Source organism: Sander vitreus, chromosome 4, assembly GCF_031162955.1.
Source record: "Sander vitreus isolate 19-12246 chromosome 4, sanVit1, whole genome shotgun sequence".
NCBI lineage: Eukaryota > Metazoa > Chordata > Actinopteri > Perciformes > Percidae > Sander > Sander vitreus.
Window position 1 is genome coordinate 15481070 of NC_135858.1, and position 15967 is coordinate 15497036.

Genomic DNA, 15967 nt, shown 5'->3' on the forward strand with positions numbered 1-15967 from the left:
CTCAAATTATATTGGTCGAGTAAGTCTTCTTCTACTTTTGAACAAAATACTTGTAATATTGTAATATTTAAGAAGCAAAACAATCCACTAATGGTCACTTGATATCCAACACATTGCTGGCAAGTCAGAAACTAAGATGTATACATACATTTAGCTTACAAACTATTGTAGTTGGTGCAACAATCTCAAGATCTTTGATTTTATGAATCAAACTTATTAAACAAGGTCTGATTTTTGCAACATGTGGGCATGCACTATAGTCTACTGGGCCTTTAAGAGAGTGCCGTCATGAAATCTGAACCTGAGCTAGGACCAATGATTCATTTCAGTCATTCCAGAGCTGCAAGACACGTGACCAAGGCAAACAAACTGGAATAGAGAATTACTTTCATCACATAGTACAACATAATGACAATGAGTCAAATTAGGAATGTCAAAATAGATCACAATATTTGACACTGTCATGGCTTAAAAACCAACTCGCTTCTGATCACTCAAACCCTTCTGACCTATTTGCTGTCTGCCACAACACTGTCTATTTTGGGTTAGTAGCTCAGAGGGCCACAGCAGTGGAGGGGGTACATATCTTTGTCTCTTGCAATTGCTCAAACCCTCTCTAAGACCCTCGACACATTTGGGAACATCAACAATACATGAAAAACATGGACATTTACTGGTCTTTTTAGACCAAAGAAAACACAGGAGCTGATGTATGGTAAGGCTTTTACAAGGGAATGCTGTAGGACGTGGACAGACGATATATGAACAATAGTGAATTTTGATAATATTTGTTATATCTAAGGATAATTAGGAAATGTAGTTTATTAAAATGGTGGCTGCTTTATATCTGAAGTTGATGAAAATATCCCTATAGGTTTGCCATTTTTAGCTATTATAAAAAAATGGGTTTTGTATTACTTAAATATGCTTAAATGGTTAAAATCTTTGTAATGTTACATTGATTTATTATGGTTACTCAGGTAATACCATACATACTATCTTTTATCTACATTGTCAGGAAACCTTAGGTTAACAAATACTTACAAAATGTTCATAAAATAAAAAGAGATTTGATTTGAGATTTGATTTGACTAGCAAATTAGTATTACAAGTAAATGTCAAACTAGCCTGTGCTTAATAAACTGCTGTTTGGTATGATATTGATGGCTGCTCAACATTTGTTTTTTTTCTTTTAGAGACAACCTCCTGACCAGAGTGCATAAAACGTCCTGTGTAATTTTTGAAATATTATTGTAACTAAAAACATTGAGGCAAAATGGATCTTACAGCCAAACATGGGCTGGTGCTGCTGGACCAGCTGAGGAAGATGAGGGAGAGTGAGCATCTGACAGATGTGGTGCTGGTTGCTGAGGGCATTAGCTTTCCCTGTCACCGGGTTGTTCTATCTGCCTTTAGTCCATACTTCCGTGTGATGTTCACATGTGGCCTGCGTGAGTGCAACACCAGAGAAATATTCCTGCGTGACACCCCTGCAGACAGCCTGTCCCTCCTCTTGAACTACATGTACTGCTCAGAGCTTCCTCTAAATAACGGCAATGTACAAGGCATCTCTATTGCAGCTTTTCTGCTGCAGATGGATGACGTCTTTACTCGCTGTCAGCAACACATGACCGAGAACATGGACGCCTCCAACTGCCTTGGTGTGTATTACTTTGCCCGGGACCTCGGTGCAGAGGAACTGGCTGACCATGCTCAGCGCTTCCTGAGGCAGCACTTTGTCCAAGTCTGCCAAAATGAGGAGGTCCTGGAGCTGGAGGCCCATCAGCTGGGAAAGCTCCTGACTTCTGATGACCTTAATATTTCACGAGAAGAGACCATATTGGATGTGGTCCTTCGCTGGGTCAAACACAGCACTCTGATGGATGGAGAAGTCCGTGTTCTGCACCTTCCAGAGCTACTGAGGAAGGTCCGTCTGCCACTGATAAACCCTGACTATTTAAGAGAGGCGATGAAGAGGAACACGGCCCTGCTGGCCGATGCTGAATGTCTAGAGATGATCAATAAAGCTTTGGAGACCACAGCGATGCATCCCTCAGCTGCCCCACGCAAACTAAAGCTGCGGTACGGCATGGAGACCACAGATCTGCTGCTCTGTGTTGGAAACGATGGTGGTGGGATTAGGTCAAGATATGGGACCTATACTGAGCGCAGCTTTTGCTATGCTCCATCCACAGGCCGAACCTACTATATCACTTCACCTCGCTATGCAGAGGCTCTGGGGTATGTGTGTGCTGGGATTGTGACTGAAAGAAATGACATTATAGTGGCAGGAGAGGCAGGTGCACGAAGAATGGCCCGACAGAGGGACACGAATGTTGAGATTTACAGGTAAGATATTAGGTGTCACATTTGATAACTCTGTATTTGCACACACACAGAGGTTACTGATTTTTATCTTGGGTTGCCAGGTACAAAGTAGAGGCCCAAGGAAGCTGGGAGCACTTGACGACAGCAGAGTACCGTGATTCATATGCCCTGGGGTCACTGGGTGACACTCTGTATCTGCTGGGTGGGCAGATGAAACTGAAGGATCAGTTTCTCATCACTAACTGTGTAGAACGATGGTCTCTGCAAGGAGGACCTTGGCGCAGTGCAGCACCCCTGCCTATGCCTTTGGCCTATCACAGCGTGGTCAAGATGAAAGATCGCCTTTATGCGATTGGTGGTCGAACACCTCAGGTGATGTCAAACATCTTTAACTTCTTAGCAATTGTTGTGAACTCTAGAAGATCAGACTTCATGTGCACATTTAATATGAGCTCTTACAGTATCTGTATGTGACTCCTCTCTGACTGCACCTGCTCTGCTTTGTCACGCACTACTTCCCCTTCAACCATCCAGTCATACCGGATGGATGATGAGCCTGACCGTCTTAGTAACCGCCTCCTGGAGTATGATCCAAACACAAATAAGTGGACAGAGCTAGGTCCCATGAAGTACTCAAAGTACCGCTGCAGTGCTGTTGTACTCAATGGTGAAATTTTTGTGATGGGTAAGATTATTTGACCTGTTTGTATTTTGTGTATTTTGACCTCTCTTGGTATACATATATAGACACAATAGTGTGATGATCCTGCTACATGCATTGAACTGCATTGATTCATGTAAGAATCTGGTGATAAAAACCTTTTTTGCAGGAGGTATTGGCTGTGAGGGTGTCGACTGTGGGCAATCACGCCGCTGCCTCGATGCTGTGGAGATCTACAACCCAGATGGAGATTACTGGAGGGATGGACCTCCTCTCCCATCTGCACAACTCTCACTGCGCACCAATGCCTCAAACGCAGGAGTGGTGGGAGGCAAGATCTATGTGTGTGGATACTACAAAGGAGCAGGTAATGAAAGAATATCCATATCCAATTAATGAAAACTGTCTGAAAGATGTTTCCAAGTGTCTGTATTACCCGTTCTGTTTCTTAACTACATTTAGATCGCCATGATGATATAACAAAGGACATTTTGGAGCTAGACCCATGGGAGAACCGCTGGACAGTGGTGGCTCGGCACGCTTTAATGCATGACAACTATGACGTCTGCTTAGTGGCAAAACTCAACCCAAGAGGACTCATGTCCCCACCTGCAGACTTAGTTAAACAGTGACACCCCTGTCAGATCAGGTCAAAGTCTTCATGGGAGAATTAGCTAAATAAATTAATTATTAATGCACTTATTGCTGGGCCAAAGGCATTCATTTTTGCAAGCGTAAAAGATTTTAGTGGCCTGCATAAAACAGGATCTGCGCTTAATGATTTGCATGTTGCTATATGAGATTCTCAAGTTTATGAGAATAGAAAGATCATTTGTAAATACAGTATTTTTGTCTTTTTTATCTTATTGTGCAACATCTGCAGAGATTGAACCCCTGAAACCTGCAGCTGTGTGCCACATAGCATTATCAGCAACACCAGGAAATTATTTCCTTTGACATTAAACATACACTATAGTTATAATTAGGGCTGCACCTGACACTTATTTCATTATAGATTAATCAGCCAATAATTTCTGTGGTTAATTGTTTTGTATGAAATGTTAAAAAAAAATTGTGAACAAATTGCATCAGAGTTTCTCAGAGGGCACTGTGATGTCTTCAGTTTGTATTTTTTGTCCAAATACGCCAAAATCTTATATTCAATTACTGCCATATACAACAAAGACAAACAGCAAATTGGAGAAGCTGCATCCAGAAGATATTTTGTAATTAGTAACTAACTAGTAACTACTTGTTGCAGCTCTAGTCATAATTGCATATACATCCGATTATTTCATATTGTAATAATCAATTTGTTTGTTCTTTTTGTGGTATGCTTGCTAAAGTATAATAAAATGTTTTTTTCTGCAATAAACATGCACCTTAGCGATATTATGGAACATGGTTGTTTATTTGAACACAAAAACTCAATTCTTTTAGTTAATTTTCAATGTTAAGTCAGCAGAATAAATGCAGAATAAATGAATTTTTAAAAGTCAGCAGAGACACTTAATGTTACAATATTTGTTGTCAGAAGAAAAACTTGTGAACTAAACATGTGTAGTTGTTCAGTCTATCCTAAACTCACTTGTTATTAGTATCTCTTTACACCCATCCACAGCTCTTCCACCATGAGTATAATAGTATGTGTTAATTTTTCAAAAAAATAACTGAATGACTTTACAACTAATATAGGTCACAAGTAATAATAAATATAACTTTGGCTAAATGTTTGGTTTTTACTAAAAAAAAAAAAAGAACACAAATGCTTCACTCTTCTGAGTCCATTACTCATCCTCTAAAAGCCTACATCGTAATCCATGTCAAACAGCTGCCAGAACCCTTCGAGTTTCATTGGGGTCCCTGTCTCGGACTCAGCCGAGAGCTTCTCTAAGACGGGTTCAATTCCTGCAAGGAACACAGAGCTGTTGCTGTCCTGAGACCAGCAGCTGAGAGGGGTGATGAATGAACCTTCAGCTATGGATCTCGCCTCCCTGTTTTGGCTGGTTACCGTGTTCGAATCACGGCGCTCACAGAGAGGTGTTGAAGCATTTTGTTGTTTGTCACAGTTCATGAGGGGTCGACTGTTTTCATTCGTGACAATGCGCTTATTCCTTTGTGTGAGCACCAGCGGCCTCTTTTTTCGCCTTCTATTGCTTCTCTGAGTGAATTTCCTCTTTCCTGCGACACAACTGGGACCCTGAGGGGGGACTTTAGCCGGATTGTGCTCAAGGTTGTATGGGTTACATGTAAGCTGTGTGCTTTCAAGCTTGTTCTCCTGCAGGATGTTGGAGAAAGGCTGTTCCAGCCCTGGTGATGTCTGGATGGCAGTGTCTGTCACTCTCTCAGGGCTGGGTTTGGCTGAGTGCTTCGAGACTAAGGTGGTGAGCAGCTTCAGAGTCTCTTCAAGCATGTTTCGTTCTCTCTCCTGCTCCTCTCTCAGACACTCCAGACTATTCTTTAAGCTTTGCATATTTGAACCAAGTTCTGCTGTGGTGTCCCCACTCTAAATGGTAAAAATGAACAGTCATTACTAATCAGAAACATTTATTAACCACAAAAATCTACTTTCTCCTCATTGAAACTGCAGCAATCTTGACCATAAGATAAATACATACTATTCACCTTTTGCACCCTATCCTCCAGTTCAGTCATCATCTCCTTCTGGGAGTTCACTTTATTCAAAAAAGTCTCAAACTGCTGGGAAATGTCACGCTGAAGACTGTTAAGATTATTGTGCACTAGGATGAAAGAATAAAAATATATAAATGCATTTATTAAATAAAAATGTTCATCTGAAGTCAATACAATGTAAAAATGCAATGTAATTTTCCAAAATTAGTGGAGATTATGGGTGATTTTTTACTAAACCAACCAGATCTACAGTATGCTGAGAGCAACTCTCAGTCCAATCATTTCAACAAAAAAATACATATCAATAAATTAGGAAACTTACATGTTGATGCAAAATTGTCAACATTCGCAAGGACTGTTTGACACACAGCAGTATTTTTCTCTGTGCCAGCAACCAATTGTTGGATCTGAAAAACATGGCAGTATTTTTCACGTTACATCTACGAAAGAGGAGCTGTGTAATCGAAAAAAGCAACAGAAGGGATGCCTACGATCACTTACATTGTTGAGAGTTTCTCGAAAATTAAAACATTCTTTGGCTAAAAGATCACTGTTAAAGCAAAAGGACAGATGTAAAAATGACAGAAGTGATTAGGCCTAATTATATATTATATATAATAATTTTTATAATCCCACAAGTATAAATTCAAGGTGAGTTGCATGTTTCAAGTGATATAGAAATGTACCCGTCAGTTTTTTCTTTTGCCCTTTTCCTGTCCTCTTCAAATTTATCCAGTATTCCAAAGGCTTTGCTCTTGTCCTTTAATTCTCCAAACAGGAAGGGTTTAGTGTGATAACTGCTCGAAAACTTTGGGTCACTTCCCTAAATAAAAACAAAACAAACAAAAAAGGTTAAGAAACTATTTTTCACATAATCTGAGTGATGATGATTAATGAAACTGTATTCACTCATGGCCTTATAAATTGGGTGAAGTTTTCCATATGACAGTAGGCCTATATGTTATCCACCAAATGGAGAACGTTTACATAATGCAAAGAAACAGGTGGCTGAATTACTGCACTCAATCATCTTTGCCCATTTATGTGGACTAAAGAGTCCAACAGTAATGTTTAATGCAATATAAGAATACATTTGCATTACATGTCATTTAGCTGACACTTTTACCCAAAGCTACTTACAATTGCTATATATGTCAGAGGTCACACACTTGTGGAGCAACTATGGGTAAAGTGTCTTGCTCAGGGACACATTGGTTGATGTTTCACAGTGGGAATTGAACCCACAGCTCCCACACCAAAGGAATGTGGCATATCCACTGTGCCATCACCACCCCATTTGCATGTTACTTATGGCATAAAAAATATAGCAAAATCTCTGATGTAAGAAATCTCTATTGTCTCACATTATATATTGTCATACTGCCAAAACCTATATATATTTAATAAATAAATATATTTGTGTATAAAATTACTAATGGGAACAAAAGCACAAAAAGGTGGTAGCTCGCAAATAGCATCTAATCTTTTGTTACTTTTCTCACAACACACCTGCAAATAATCCCATCAGCTGTCGCATTAAACCCATTACTCTGCTCACTTAAAAATAAAATGAGTAGCTTAACATGCATGTAAGTAACAACGCATTCAAACCAGTGGGGTTTGACTATGCATTTGGGTACTCTAAGATATTACTGCCTCACGTCACCAACAACCACTTTTAAGATAAAGCTGATAAATCTCACCTCTTGTGAACTTTGTTGGGATGTCCTGTTTGACAAACTCATATCTTGAGACATGCCTTGAGAATTTTCAGGCCAAAACTGAGACCCAAAGAATACCTGAGAGTCTGTGAAACTGGAGTAGCCGCTAGTGGACACATTTCTGTTGCTTGTTTTGTCCCCACAAGTATTGATGAGTAAAGAAAACACAAACACACAATTTGTTGGTGCAGCAAAACAGATAAAGTGTTTGTAGAAATCAGGTAAACACAGACACATACACAAAACATAAGCTCTACAAATGCAAGGCTTGATGATCAAGAGTTATTACACTATTTTTTCAGATTAAAAACTATTAACTACAGCGTCATATAACATTATTCACAGTTGGAGAGAAGAAATAGCCGATGGGAGTCATTGTTAAAAAAAAAAAAAAAAAGCATCCCACCTGCTTCCAGTTGGTATGCTCAGCATTTCTTTTATGTTCCTCGTATGATTCATTGCCTTTGATGACCTGTTTGTAAAGATAACAAGTTAGTAGCAATTTCAGCAAGCTATGCCTTCCTATGATCATTAATTCAGCTGCTGTCATTTGTAATTAAGCATGCGAGTTAGCGTGAGTTTAAGCCACAGCGCTATGGAGATAGGTGTGGCAATGCGAGACTAGCGTTAGTTAACGTTAAGTTAGCATTAAGGGCTTCACTAGCTAACTTTAATTAACATGGAGTCAATTTAAACTTATGTTACCTGTTTAGCTAGAAAAACTCGTCAAGCCCTGCTAGTCATCCTACATTTAGTGAACAATGGTTATCGTGGATTTAATACTAAACCCTAAAATATGTTTAAATAGACTTAGCTACAGCAGGCCGTGATGAAGAGGGGGAAATCGAAAACGGACAGCAAGCAAGCTCGCGAGGGTTTAAGTCTCCCGCCAGTGACCTTCCAGACAGAGCGAGGCTAAGCTGCATTCACAGGCCGTCGAAAAAGTCCAAAATACATCTTGACAGGACCAAGACAACTAAAGTTAACTTACAACTTACATACATACTACTATTTATTGGCTCTATCACATTTATTTATCCAGTGTATATATTCAATGTATTGGCTTCCTTAGCCAAGCCAACAAAAAAGTGAATTTAAATTCAGAAACACACAGTTACACTCACATTGCAGTTACATACATTTCAGAAATATTGATATACAATGTCTTTTTCCCATTTAACTTCACAGTATTGTACTGGATGTGCATTATTGGACGATATTTTGTCCTCAGTGGGCCTTTTTATGACGCACCAGAATTATAATTCCCCCTGAGGTTTTATTGTTATGCTTTTTTATAATACAACAAAAATACTGCAAATCTGGAAATTAAATGCAAGTACTCCTGTTATTTTATTTGTGTTATTATGGGCCTATTCTTCTTCTTATTATTATTATTAGTAGTAGTAGTAGTAGTAGTAGTAGTAGTAGTTGTTGTAGCAGTATATTTTTAATATTAATTTGAATCTTCATTTATATTTATTTATTTATGTTTTCTACGCAGACATGTTAAAAACACACAATCAGAGTTTTATTTTGAAAATCTTACCCGGAAGTGTCCGTGCTAAATGAAAGCAAGCAGGTAGCTATGAGCTGCGCACTGACTATCTGTGGTTGAACTGCGAAGGTGTGTTGATGACAGATCTGCCCAAACCAAAAGTGACTTTCTGATAATAGCTCTGCGGCGGACCTGAACTGACGGTCATTAAACCACACCTAGGAGTTTGGTCAGGCCAAAGCCTAGTGTTTGGCTGGTGAGTTAACTTTTGTTACATGCAGCTGCTCAGTCTGTGATTGTACATACAAGATAATGTAACACATATTTAAATAATGTTATCATCAATAACGACATCATTATTTTAGCTCTGACTGCTAGCTAGTTACGATTTAACTTCATCCCAGTGACAGGTGCTAGCTAACGTTAGCTAAACACCTTGATTGTATCCTGTAACTCAACTGACGTTAGAACATGTCATGCCATTTTCTGAAACATTAAATATGTTGCTTAATTATTTCGCATTTAAAAACGTAGGCGTAAAAATAGACAGGAAAGTAAGCTGTGTATATACAAACTCTTGGTTGTGGGTTACTTCTGATGGAACACTGACAAATATCAAACATATGTTTAACCTATCCTCAGCCAGAAAGGAAACTTGTCAAATGTATTGTAATATTAGGCAAGTTTAGGAAGTTACAATACACTTTGTTTATAAGAGACACATTTAGACATTCACCTAAAAATCCTGATGTGGTACACTGTTTTGTGACATAGGGCGGGGAGCAAAACTTATAAATTAACGTTGACTCTAATAAACATAATATCAGCCTTGCAAGAAACCTGAAAAGTTATTAAAAGAGCTGGAGATTCTTTAAATTATTTGATACTGGTGCAGAATCTGCAAGATATATGCTTAGGTTTTGGTATACCCATAAAACTGCATTAAATGTCCTTTCTACAATACCTCTTTGTTTCATTTACCAAAAGAAGCCTAACAAAAAACTAATGTCAACAGGGACAGTGTACAATAAATATATTGCACCAGATATAGCACAATGCTAACTTCCTTCTGTTGTCCCTGGGCACATATAACAATATAAAAAAGATAATTCCACATAATATTAGTAAATACTTGTAGGACAGACCAGTGCGAATACATTCAGAGAGGCATTATCATGACATAAGTTTTAAACTGACTAAAACTAATACACTCCTTGTAGGGATAGCAGCATTCCACTGTTGTATTGCTGTGATCAAAAAGTATGATAAGAAAGAATAAGATAAGAAACTTGATTGTCGGCTGTGCAAGACAACAAAACAGCAAGACTACAAATGTGACAAGGCATTTGATACCCACTGTTTCCACGAAGTATGGACACTTGATACCCAGCCCTTGGTATTCATTACATTTAGTTTGGTCAATAAACGGCAAATTCCACAAGACAGAACATTACCAACTTATTAGAATTATTCCGGTTATCCTAATAATTAAGTATATGACACATTTATTAGATAAACATCCAACCAGTCAAAGTCACAAGTGCGTTGTTTGATCATTCTCCTCTCCTGTTGGACTAAACGGGTATCTGTCATTCAGTGTGCCTCGTCAAAGTCATTGATGTGTATCTAATTCAAGTTTGTTTGATTTTTAAGGGTTTGAATATGGCTCTGTCATTCCTTTTGGTCTTGGCTGCAACTGTGATTCTTATCAGACCCGAGACACCTGTAACTAAGGTAGAAAAAGAATGTTACTCAGCCAAAGGGCCAATGTGTTCTTTGATCAGATACTGTAACACTGATTTATTAATCTGTGAATGCTGTCCTGTCTGTAGGCTTTACATCAGAACTCACTTGAGTGCTGTGGCGAGAAACAGAGAGTGAACAATTCATGTTCAAATGACACCCACTGTGAACCAGGTAATGTCGATGTTTTCGAACAGCTCTGATTCAAGTTGGCACACACACACATACAGCATGTTACTAAGAGTTTTGACCTTTTTACATCAGTATTATTTTATCATAATCAGTTAGATTAGCCACAGTGCTCTGGCCATTAAAGATGCAGTAGGTAAGACTTATAAAACTAACTTTCTATAATATTTGCTGAAACTGACCCTATGTTCCAGTAGAACTACATAAAGCATAGCCTGGCTCCGCCCTCCTACTTACTTCTGCTCAATTTTCATTTCCCTTCAGTACTCCGTCTGGGTTTGCGGTATATTCTTAGGTTTTCTCCGGTCAAATATTTGTAGGTCCAATCAGCGAACAGAGGGAGTGGCTGAGAACGATGACCTTGAGGACGTGCACTAGAAAGATGCGAGCGAAGCCTTTTGGTCCGTTGTGGCAATGCTGCCGAATATCCAGAAGTTGAAGCCCGAGCAAGAACAATCTTTGCTGAGTTGTGTTGTTGGCCATGATGTTGTGGCCCTCCTCCCCGCGGGGTTCGGGAAAAGTTAGATTTTCCAGCTCGCTCCGTTAGTGGTGAAGGAGTTGGCTAAGGCTAATGCTAGTGATGCTAATGCTAAATATAAACCGATAGTTGTTGTCGGTCTCCCCTCTTGTTGCACATGCGCATGACATACGTCACGACCAAATGTTAGCGATTGGTTATGGCAGATCTAGAGTGGCTCTGGGCAGATCCAATAGTTTAAAACTTCAACAGAGTACCCACCTTCAAGGAAGTTAACACTTGTCAATGGAGAGAGGCCAGACTCTCTGTACAAATGAAATGTACAGAGGGTCTGGAAGGACCAGGCTACATAAAGCAGGTCATTTAAAAAAAAAAAAATCTGGCTCCTCTGGCACCACCTACAGCCTGTAATGTGATTTGCAAAAACCCACCGCTCGGGGGGTGTCTAACTGTGTGTCAATCACTGCTCATGCACACACATTCATTCTCCCTTGTGGGGGAGAGGCTTAGGAGACCGTTTGGGCTTTAGCAGAAAGGGGGGGAGAGACTGAAAAGTTGTCGAATTCTTTGGCTAAGTCCTGGATCTTCCCAATCCTACCTACAGCACCTTTAATCAGTCTAGCTCATTATCAACACTTTGATTAATTCATGACAGTGAGGAGATGTTTTAAAGGTTCCATATTATGCTCATTGTTGGGTTAATACTAGAACATGTTTGCATGCTTTAATGTTTTAAAAAAAAAAACTTTTATTTTTCTCATACTGCCCATAGCTGCTGCATGTTCCTGTATTCACCCTCTGTCTGAAACACTTTGTTTTAGCACTTGTCTCTTAAAAATGTGGAAATCATATCATTTTTTCACGGTCACTTCTATCTTGTGACTGTTAAATTGCAGGGTGAAATTAAAAATGTGTTAGTGCAAAGGTATCCAAGGGCAAATAAATGTGAAATATGTTCTTGGTTTTAATTCTTCAGGATGCTTCTTGCGTGTCCTTGACAACAGCAACACTGTTTGCATATTCTGTGACTCCGCAGCTGTGGATTTGGAGAACATAACAGTCTGCACTTACAGTAAGGTTAAGGACTGGGAACGGTCTACTTTTAAATAGACAAATCTGAATGTTTAATGTATTTTTTTTTTTTAAATGTGCTCTCTTTGTGTGCTCGCTAGACTATACGATGGAGAGGAAAAATCACACAACCGTAACTACTGTCATTCCTAAAATTGGTAAGATATCACATCCACATATATAGTCATAATGGACTGATTTACTAATTTCCCTATGTAGGCTATAATATTTATTTCTTGGTATTTACTGTCATGTTCAACAAGTTTAAATTATTAGCAAAAATACTGTAAATGTGTTTCAATTATTAGAAAAGAAACTGTAAATTCAGTTTTAAAGCAAATCAATAAAAGCAACTTTAAGGGGTAATATAGTTATTTATTAAAATGTGTTTGAAATTTAAGTTGGATAGTAGAATTAAAAAAAAAAATATATAGAATCCACGGGTATAAGCTGTGTATGAGGGTGTAAAATGTAAATGTCTGCAGCAGCCGGTAAGATATTCACCGTGTTTCTCATCAACCCTTTCCGGTTCTGTCATGTTTCTGAGCAGGAGGGCCAGGTGTGGCAGCCTCGCTTCTTCTGGGAACACTGTTGATCAGCCTGTTCCTGATCCTCTCCGTGGCCTCCTTTTTCTACCTCAAACGCTCCAACCGACTCCCGAGCATCTTCTACCGCCGCGACAAGGGTAAAAACTGCACAGCTCTGCAACACTGTAATCATACAGGCAGGGTTTTGTCGACTCACCACCAATTAAGTCCAGTATATAAAAGCATGGGAACACAATGCTATTGCTATGCTTTAGTTGTAATAATTGATGTTGACTCTGTTAAACTGAAATGGAACAATATTTTGTGTACTTTTACAGCCTTCATGTTCCAACCAAGTGAGACAGTAAGTCAATGTTTTGTATTGTTTGTTCCTAGCACACGCTACAGTGGAGCCTTGTGTCAAGAAGACAGAATGTATTTGTTTCAGCAATGTTCTCTTGTAGTACAAAGACATTGTTTGTAAAAATGTCTCAAAAGGGATGGTTATAATTATTTATTTTTTTCTCCCCTTCTAGGCTGTAATGATCCCCTCCTCAACAGGTAAGACGACTTCACTATCTCTATCAACTACCTGTTTTGAAACTCGTTGACCTTGCTGAACAGGTTGCAAGACTATGTGAAGCTACTGAGTAATGCAATGCAGTCAAAACATTACACTGGAGTACAAAACATATTTGGGTAGGAGCGTTTACACACACGTAATTGGCAACGTTGTTCCAGTGAGGAGTGTTCCATACTTGAGGACTGTTGTAGCGAAGACAGGCTTGTATTCACAGAAAAGGGGGATCTTGGGCATAAAAGTTGTTCTTAAAAGCACAATCATGCAAAAATAGTTAGTGCAAAGATCCTCTGATTCCAGTGCATGTCTCCTCTTGTTTTTCCTCACAGGTGATTTATATGTTCTCTTTTGTTTTGTGTTTCTTTTGAAGTGAGGAAGCCAAGATATGTCAGAAGGGAGCGGCCCTCTGCAACATCAACACTGAATAATGACACCGTACCCACCACATCCACCACCCAAGTCTATAATGTGTAGGAGGAGGAGGAAAAGGAGTGCCAGGGCAGGTAGGAGAGAGAACTCTCAGGAATGATGTTAGATTTAGTTATCATGTGAAGGTTCAGCAGTGTGAAGAAAGACCTCGAGTTGACTTGTACGAAGGTGGCCATATTTAACTGTAGCTGCTTCTGCTGCATTCTTGTCACGAGGGCTCTTACTTTATCGCTATTTAACAAAAATGTAAGTGTGAAATTGAGAAAGAATCCAGTAACTAAATCGTTTTGACACAGCCTCTGATATTACATATGTTTTTTTCACAGGATAACTTAATCATCCCAGGAAAAATATTTTCAGAATTTTCTCTGTAAATTTGGTCAGATTGTATTTCTTTTCTCCCACCAACCACTTCAGGATCACTCCGTTTGTTTTTAAGTCTGAACACTGTTATTAAACCAATTTGATCTGCTGTTTGACGGTGCATGTTCGCTTGACTTGGCTTGACTTGATGGATTTCATGAATACAGGACTGTTAAATGAATAGTTTTGACAATGAGGGGGAAAAGCTTGAAAGCTCTCTAATTAACACGTTATATCTCTTTAAATCTTTACAAAAACCAAAATGGAAAAACCACAATCCCCCATTGTGCAGGCCGGACTTTTCCGATGAATTAAGGTTTTCCACTTTGGTTTTTGTTCGTATTAAACCAACAACATATAACGTTGTGATTATTGAGCTTTAAAGGTGCTGGTAGGTGGATTGTGTTGCCTTTGGACAGAGCCCGGCTAGCTGTTTCCCCCTGTTTCCAGTCTTTATGCTAAGCTAGGTGGCTGCTAGCTACAGCCACATTTTTAATTGATCCAAGAGTGGTATCAATCTTCTTATCTACCTCACTGCCAGAAAGCTAATAAGCATATTTCCCAAAATGTCAAACTATTCTATTAAAGCAAAGATTGATCAAGCCAGTGACCAAGTTGAGCGACAGTGATTTTTTTTTTTAGCCCAGTGACGTTTGATAGAAGCCTGTGTTTGTTAATTAGGCTGTTGTTTACATGTGTGTATTTATTTACATTTTCTTGCTGTGCACGAGTTTTACTGATTATAATCAGACCAACAGAATAAATAATGCGTCTTATAGCAGTAGAGTTCTTCTGGTGGACCAGGACATTTTAGGGAGAGTTACTGTAGGCGCTGACTAGATGATTGTTTAATTGGTTGTGGTTTTTATTATTGCATTTGTATTTATTATTTTTTGTGAGCTTAACCAAGGGGAATGTATTACATGTACAACAAATCACGCATCATGAATTGCATTCCACAACAGACCCAGTCGAACATGAGATGTGAACTCATTATCAACAACAGAATCAATATTTTTTCATGTGAAGGTCTGTGATCCTACAAAACATTTTAAAATGCCAGTTTTGTTCCATGAAGTAGATTCAAATTCCAATAGATTTCTCTCTCAAACATAAAATGAATCCTAGTGCACTTTATATGTCTGAGGCCATCTGGTAATATTGGACAAGTATGAATGAGAATTTTTTTTTGTATAGATGGCAACAATATTGTTGCATTGTCGAATTTACGTGATTACTATAAACTTTTGCCAAATGTTGTCTGAAGAAAATTGACAAAACTGTGTGCCATTACTGTGCCATTATGAGCTTTAAATGCAGCTAGGAAACATATAGTCATGACGTGATGAATAATTGGAATTATATCCAGTGGCCTTTACTGTACACAATTGACAAGGCTAGATATCCAAGTTTTATTTGCTATTTAATTACATAAAGCTTTATATATAACAACAATAAGGTTGTGAACATTTCCGTCATCAGTATATGTGAAGCAACATGAAGTGAACCATGATAAAAAGGCAGCAACCATTCCATGAATATTCCCCGTTTTGCCATTGTACAGACAACCATAAGCTGACATGTACATATTGTTTTATACAAAATGATGTGTTGTTTTTGTAATGATGTATAGTACATATTTTAGTTTCAGTGCCATAAAGAATGTTGTAAAGATGTATGTAATGTTTGGAGAAATAAAGCACCTTTCCATAACTTTCCTCCGTGCAGTTATATGAACTCTCACTCTA

At 38.7% G+C, this 15967-nt stretch overlaps 2 protein-coding genes across 2 annotated transcripts; both read left to right on the forward strand.

The window, feature by feature from the left end:
- The first annotated feature begins 1276 nt into the window (after window positions 1–1276).
- Window positions 1277–3621, forward strand: kbtbd12 (kelch repeat and BTB (POZ) domain containing 12). The gene is made up of 5 exons (XM_078247460.1): window positions 1277–2349; window positions 2430–2700; window positions 2863–3013; window positions 3159–3356; window positions 3452–3621. The coding sequence occupies exons 1-5, from the start codon at window positions 1277–1279 to the stop codon at window positions 3619–3621; spliced, it is 1863 nt and encodes a 620-aa protein (XP_078103586.1).
- Window positions 3622–8917: 5296 nt separating this feature from the next.
- c4h1orf159 (chromosome 4 C1orf159 homolog) lies at window positions 8918–15932 on the forward strand. Its single transcript, XM_078248611.1, has 7 exons — window positions 8918–9095; window positions 10493–10573; window positions 10672–10756; window positions 12226–12321; window positions 12422–12478; window positions 12871–13005; window positions 13186–15932. The coding sequence occupies exons 2-7, from the start codon at window positions 10502–10504 to the stop codon at window positions 13329–13331; spliced, it is 591 nt and encodes a 196-aa protein (XP_078104737.1). The 5' UTR covers window positions 8918–9095; window positions 10493–10501; the 3' UTR covers window positions 13332–15932.
- The last annotated feature ends 35 nt before the right edge of the window (window positions 15933–15967 follow it).

Excerpts from the sequence above, each read along its gene's own strand:
- kbtbd12 (XM_078247460.1), top strand. The coding sequence starts at position 1,277 with ATGGATCTTACAGCCAAACATGGGCTGGTGCTGCTGGACCAGCTGAGG. Across the intron at positions 2,350-2,429 it reads ACGAATGTTGAGATTTACAG|GTACAAAGTAGAGGCCCAAG; the intron begins GTAAGATATTAG and ends TTGGGTTGCCAG. Across the intron at positions 2,701-2,862 it reads TTGGTGGTCGAACACCTCAG|TCATACCGGATGGATGATGA; the intron begins GTGATGTCAAAC and ends TCAACCATCCAG.
- c4h1orf159 (XM_078248611.1), top strand. The coding sequence starts at position 10,502 with ATGGCTCTGTCATTCCTTTTGGTCTTGGCTGCAACTGTGATTCTTATC. Across the intron at positions 12,479-12,870 it reads TACTGTCATTCCTAAAATTG|GAGGGCCAGGTGTGGCAGCC; the intron begins GTAAGATATCAC and ends GTTTCTGAGCAG. Across the intron at positions 13,006-13,185 it reads CTTCTACCGCCGCGACAAGG|CCTTCATGTTCCAACCAAGT; the intron begins GTAAAAACTGCA and ends GTACTTTTACAG.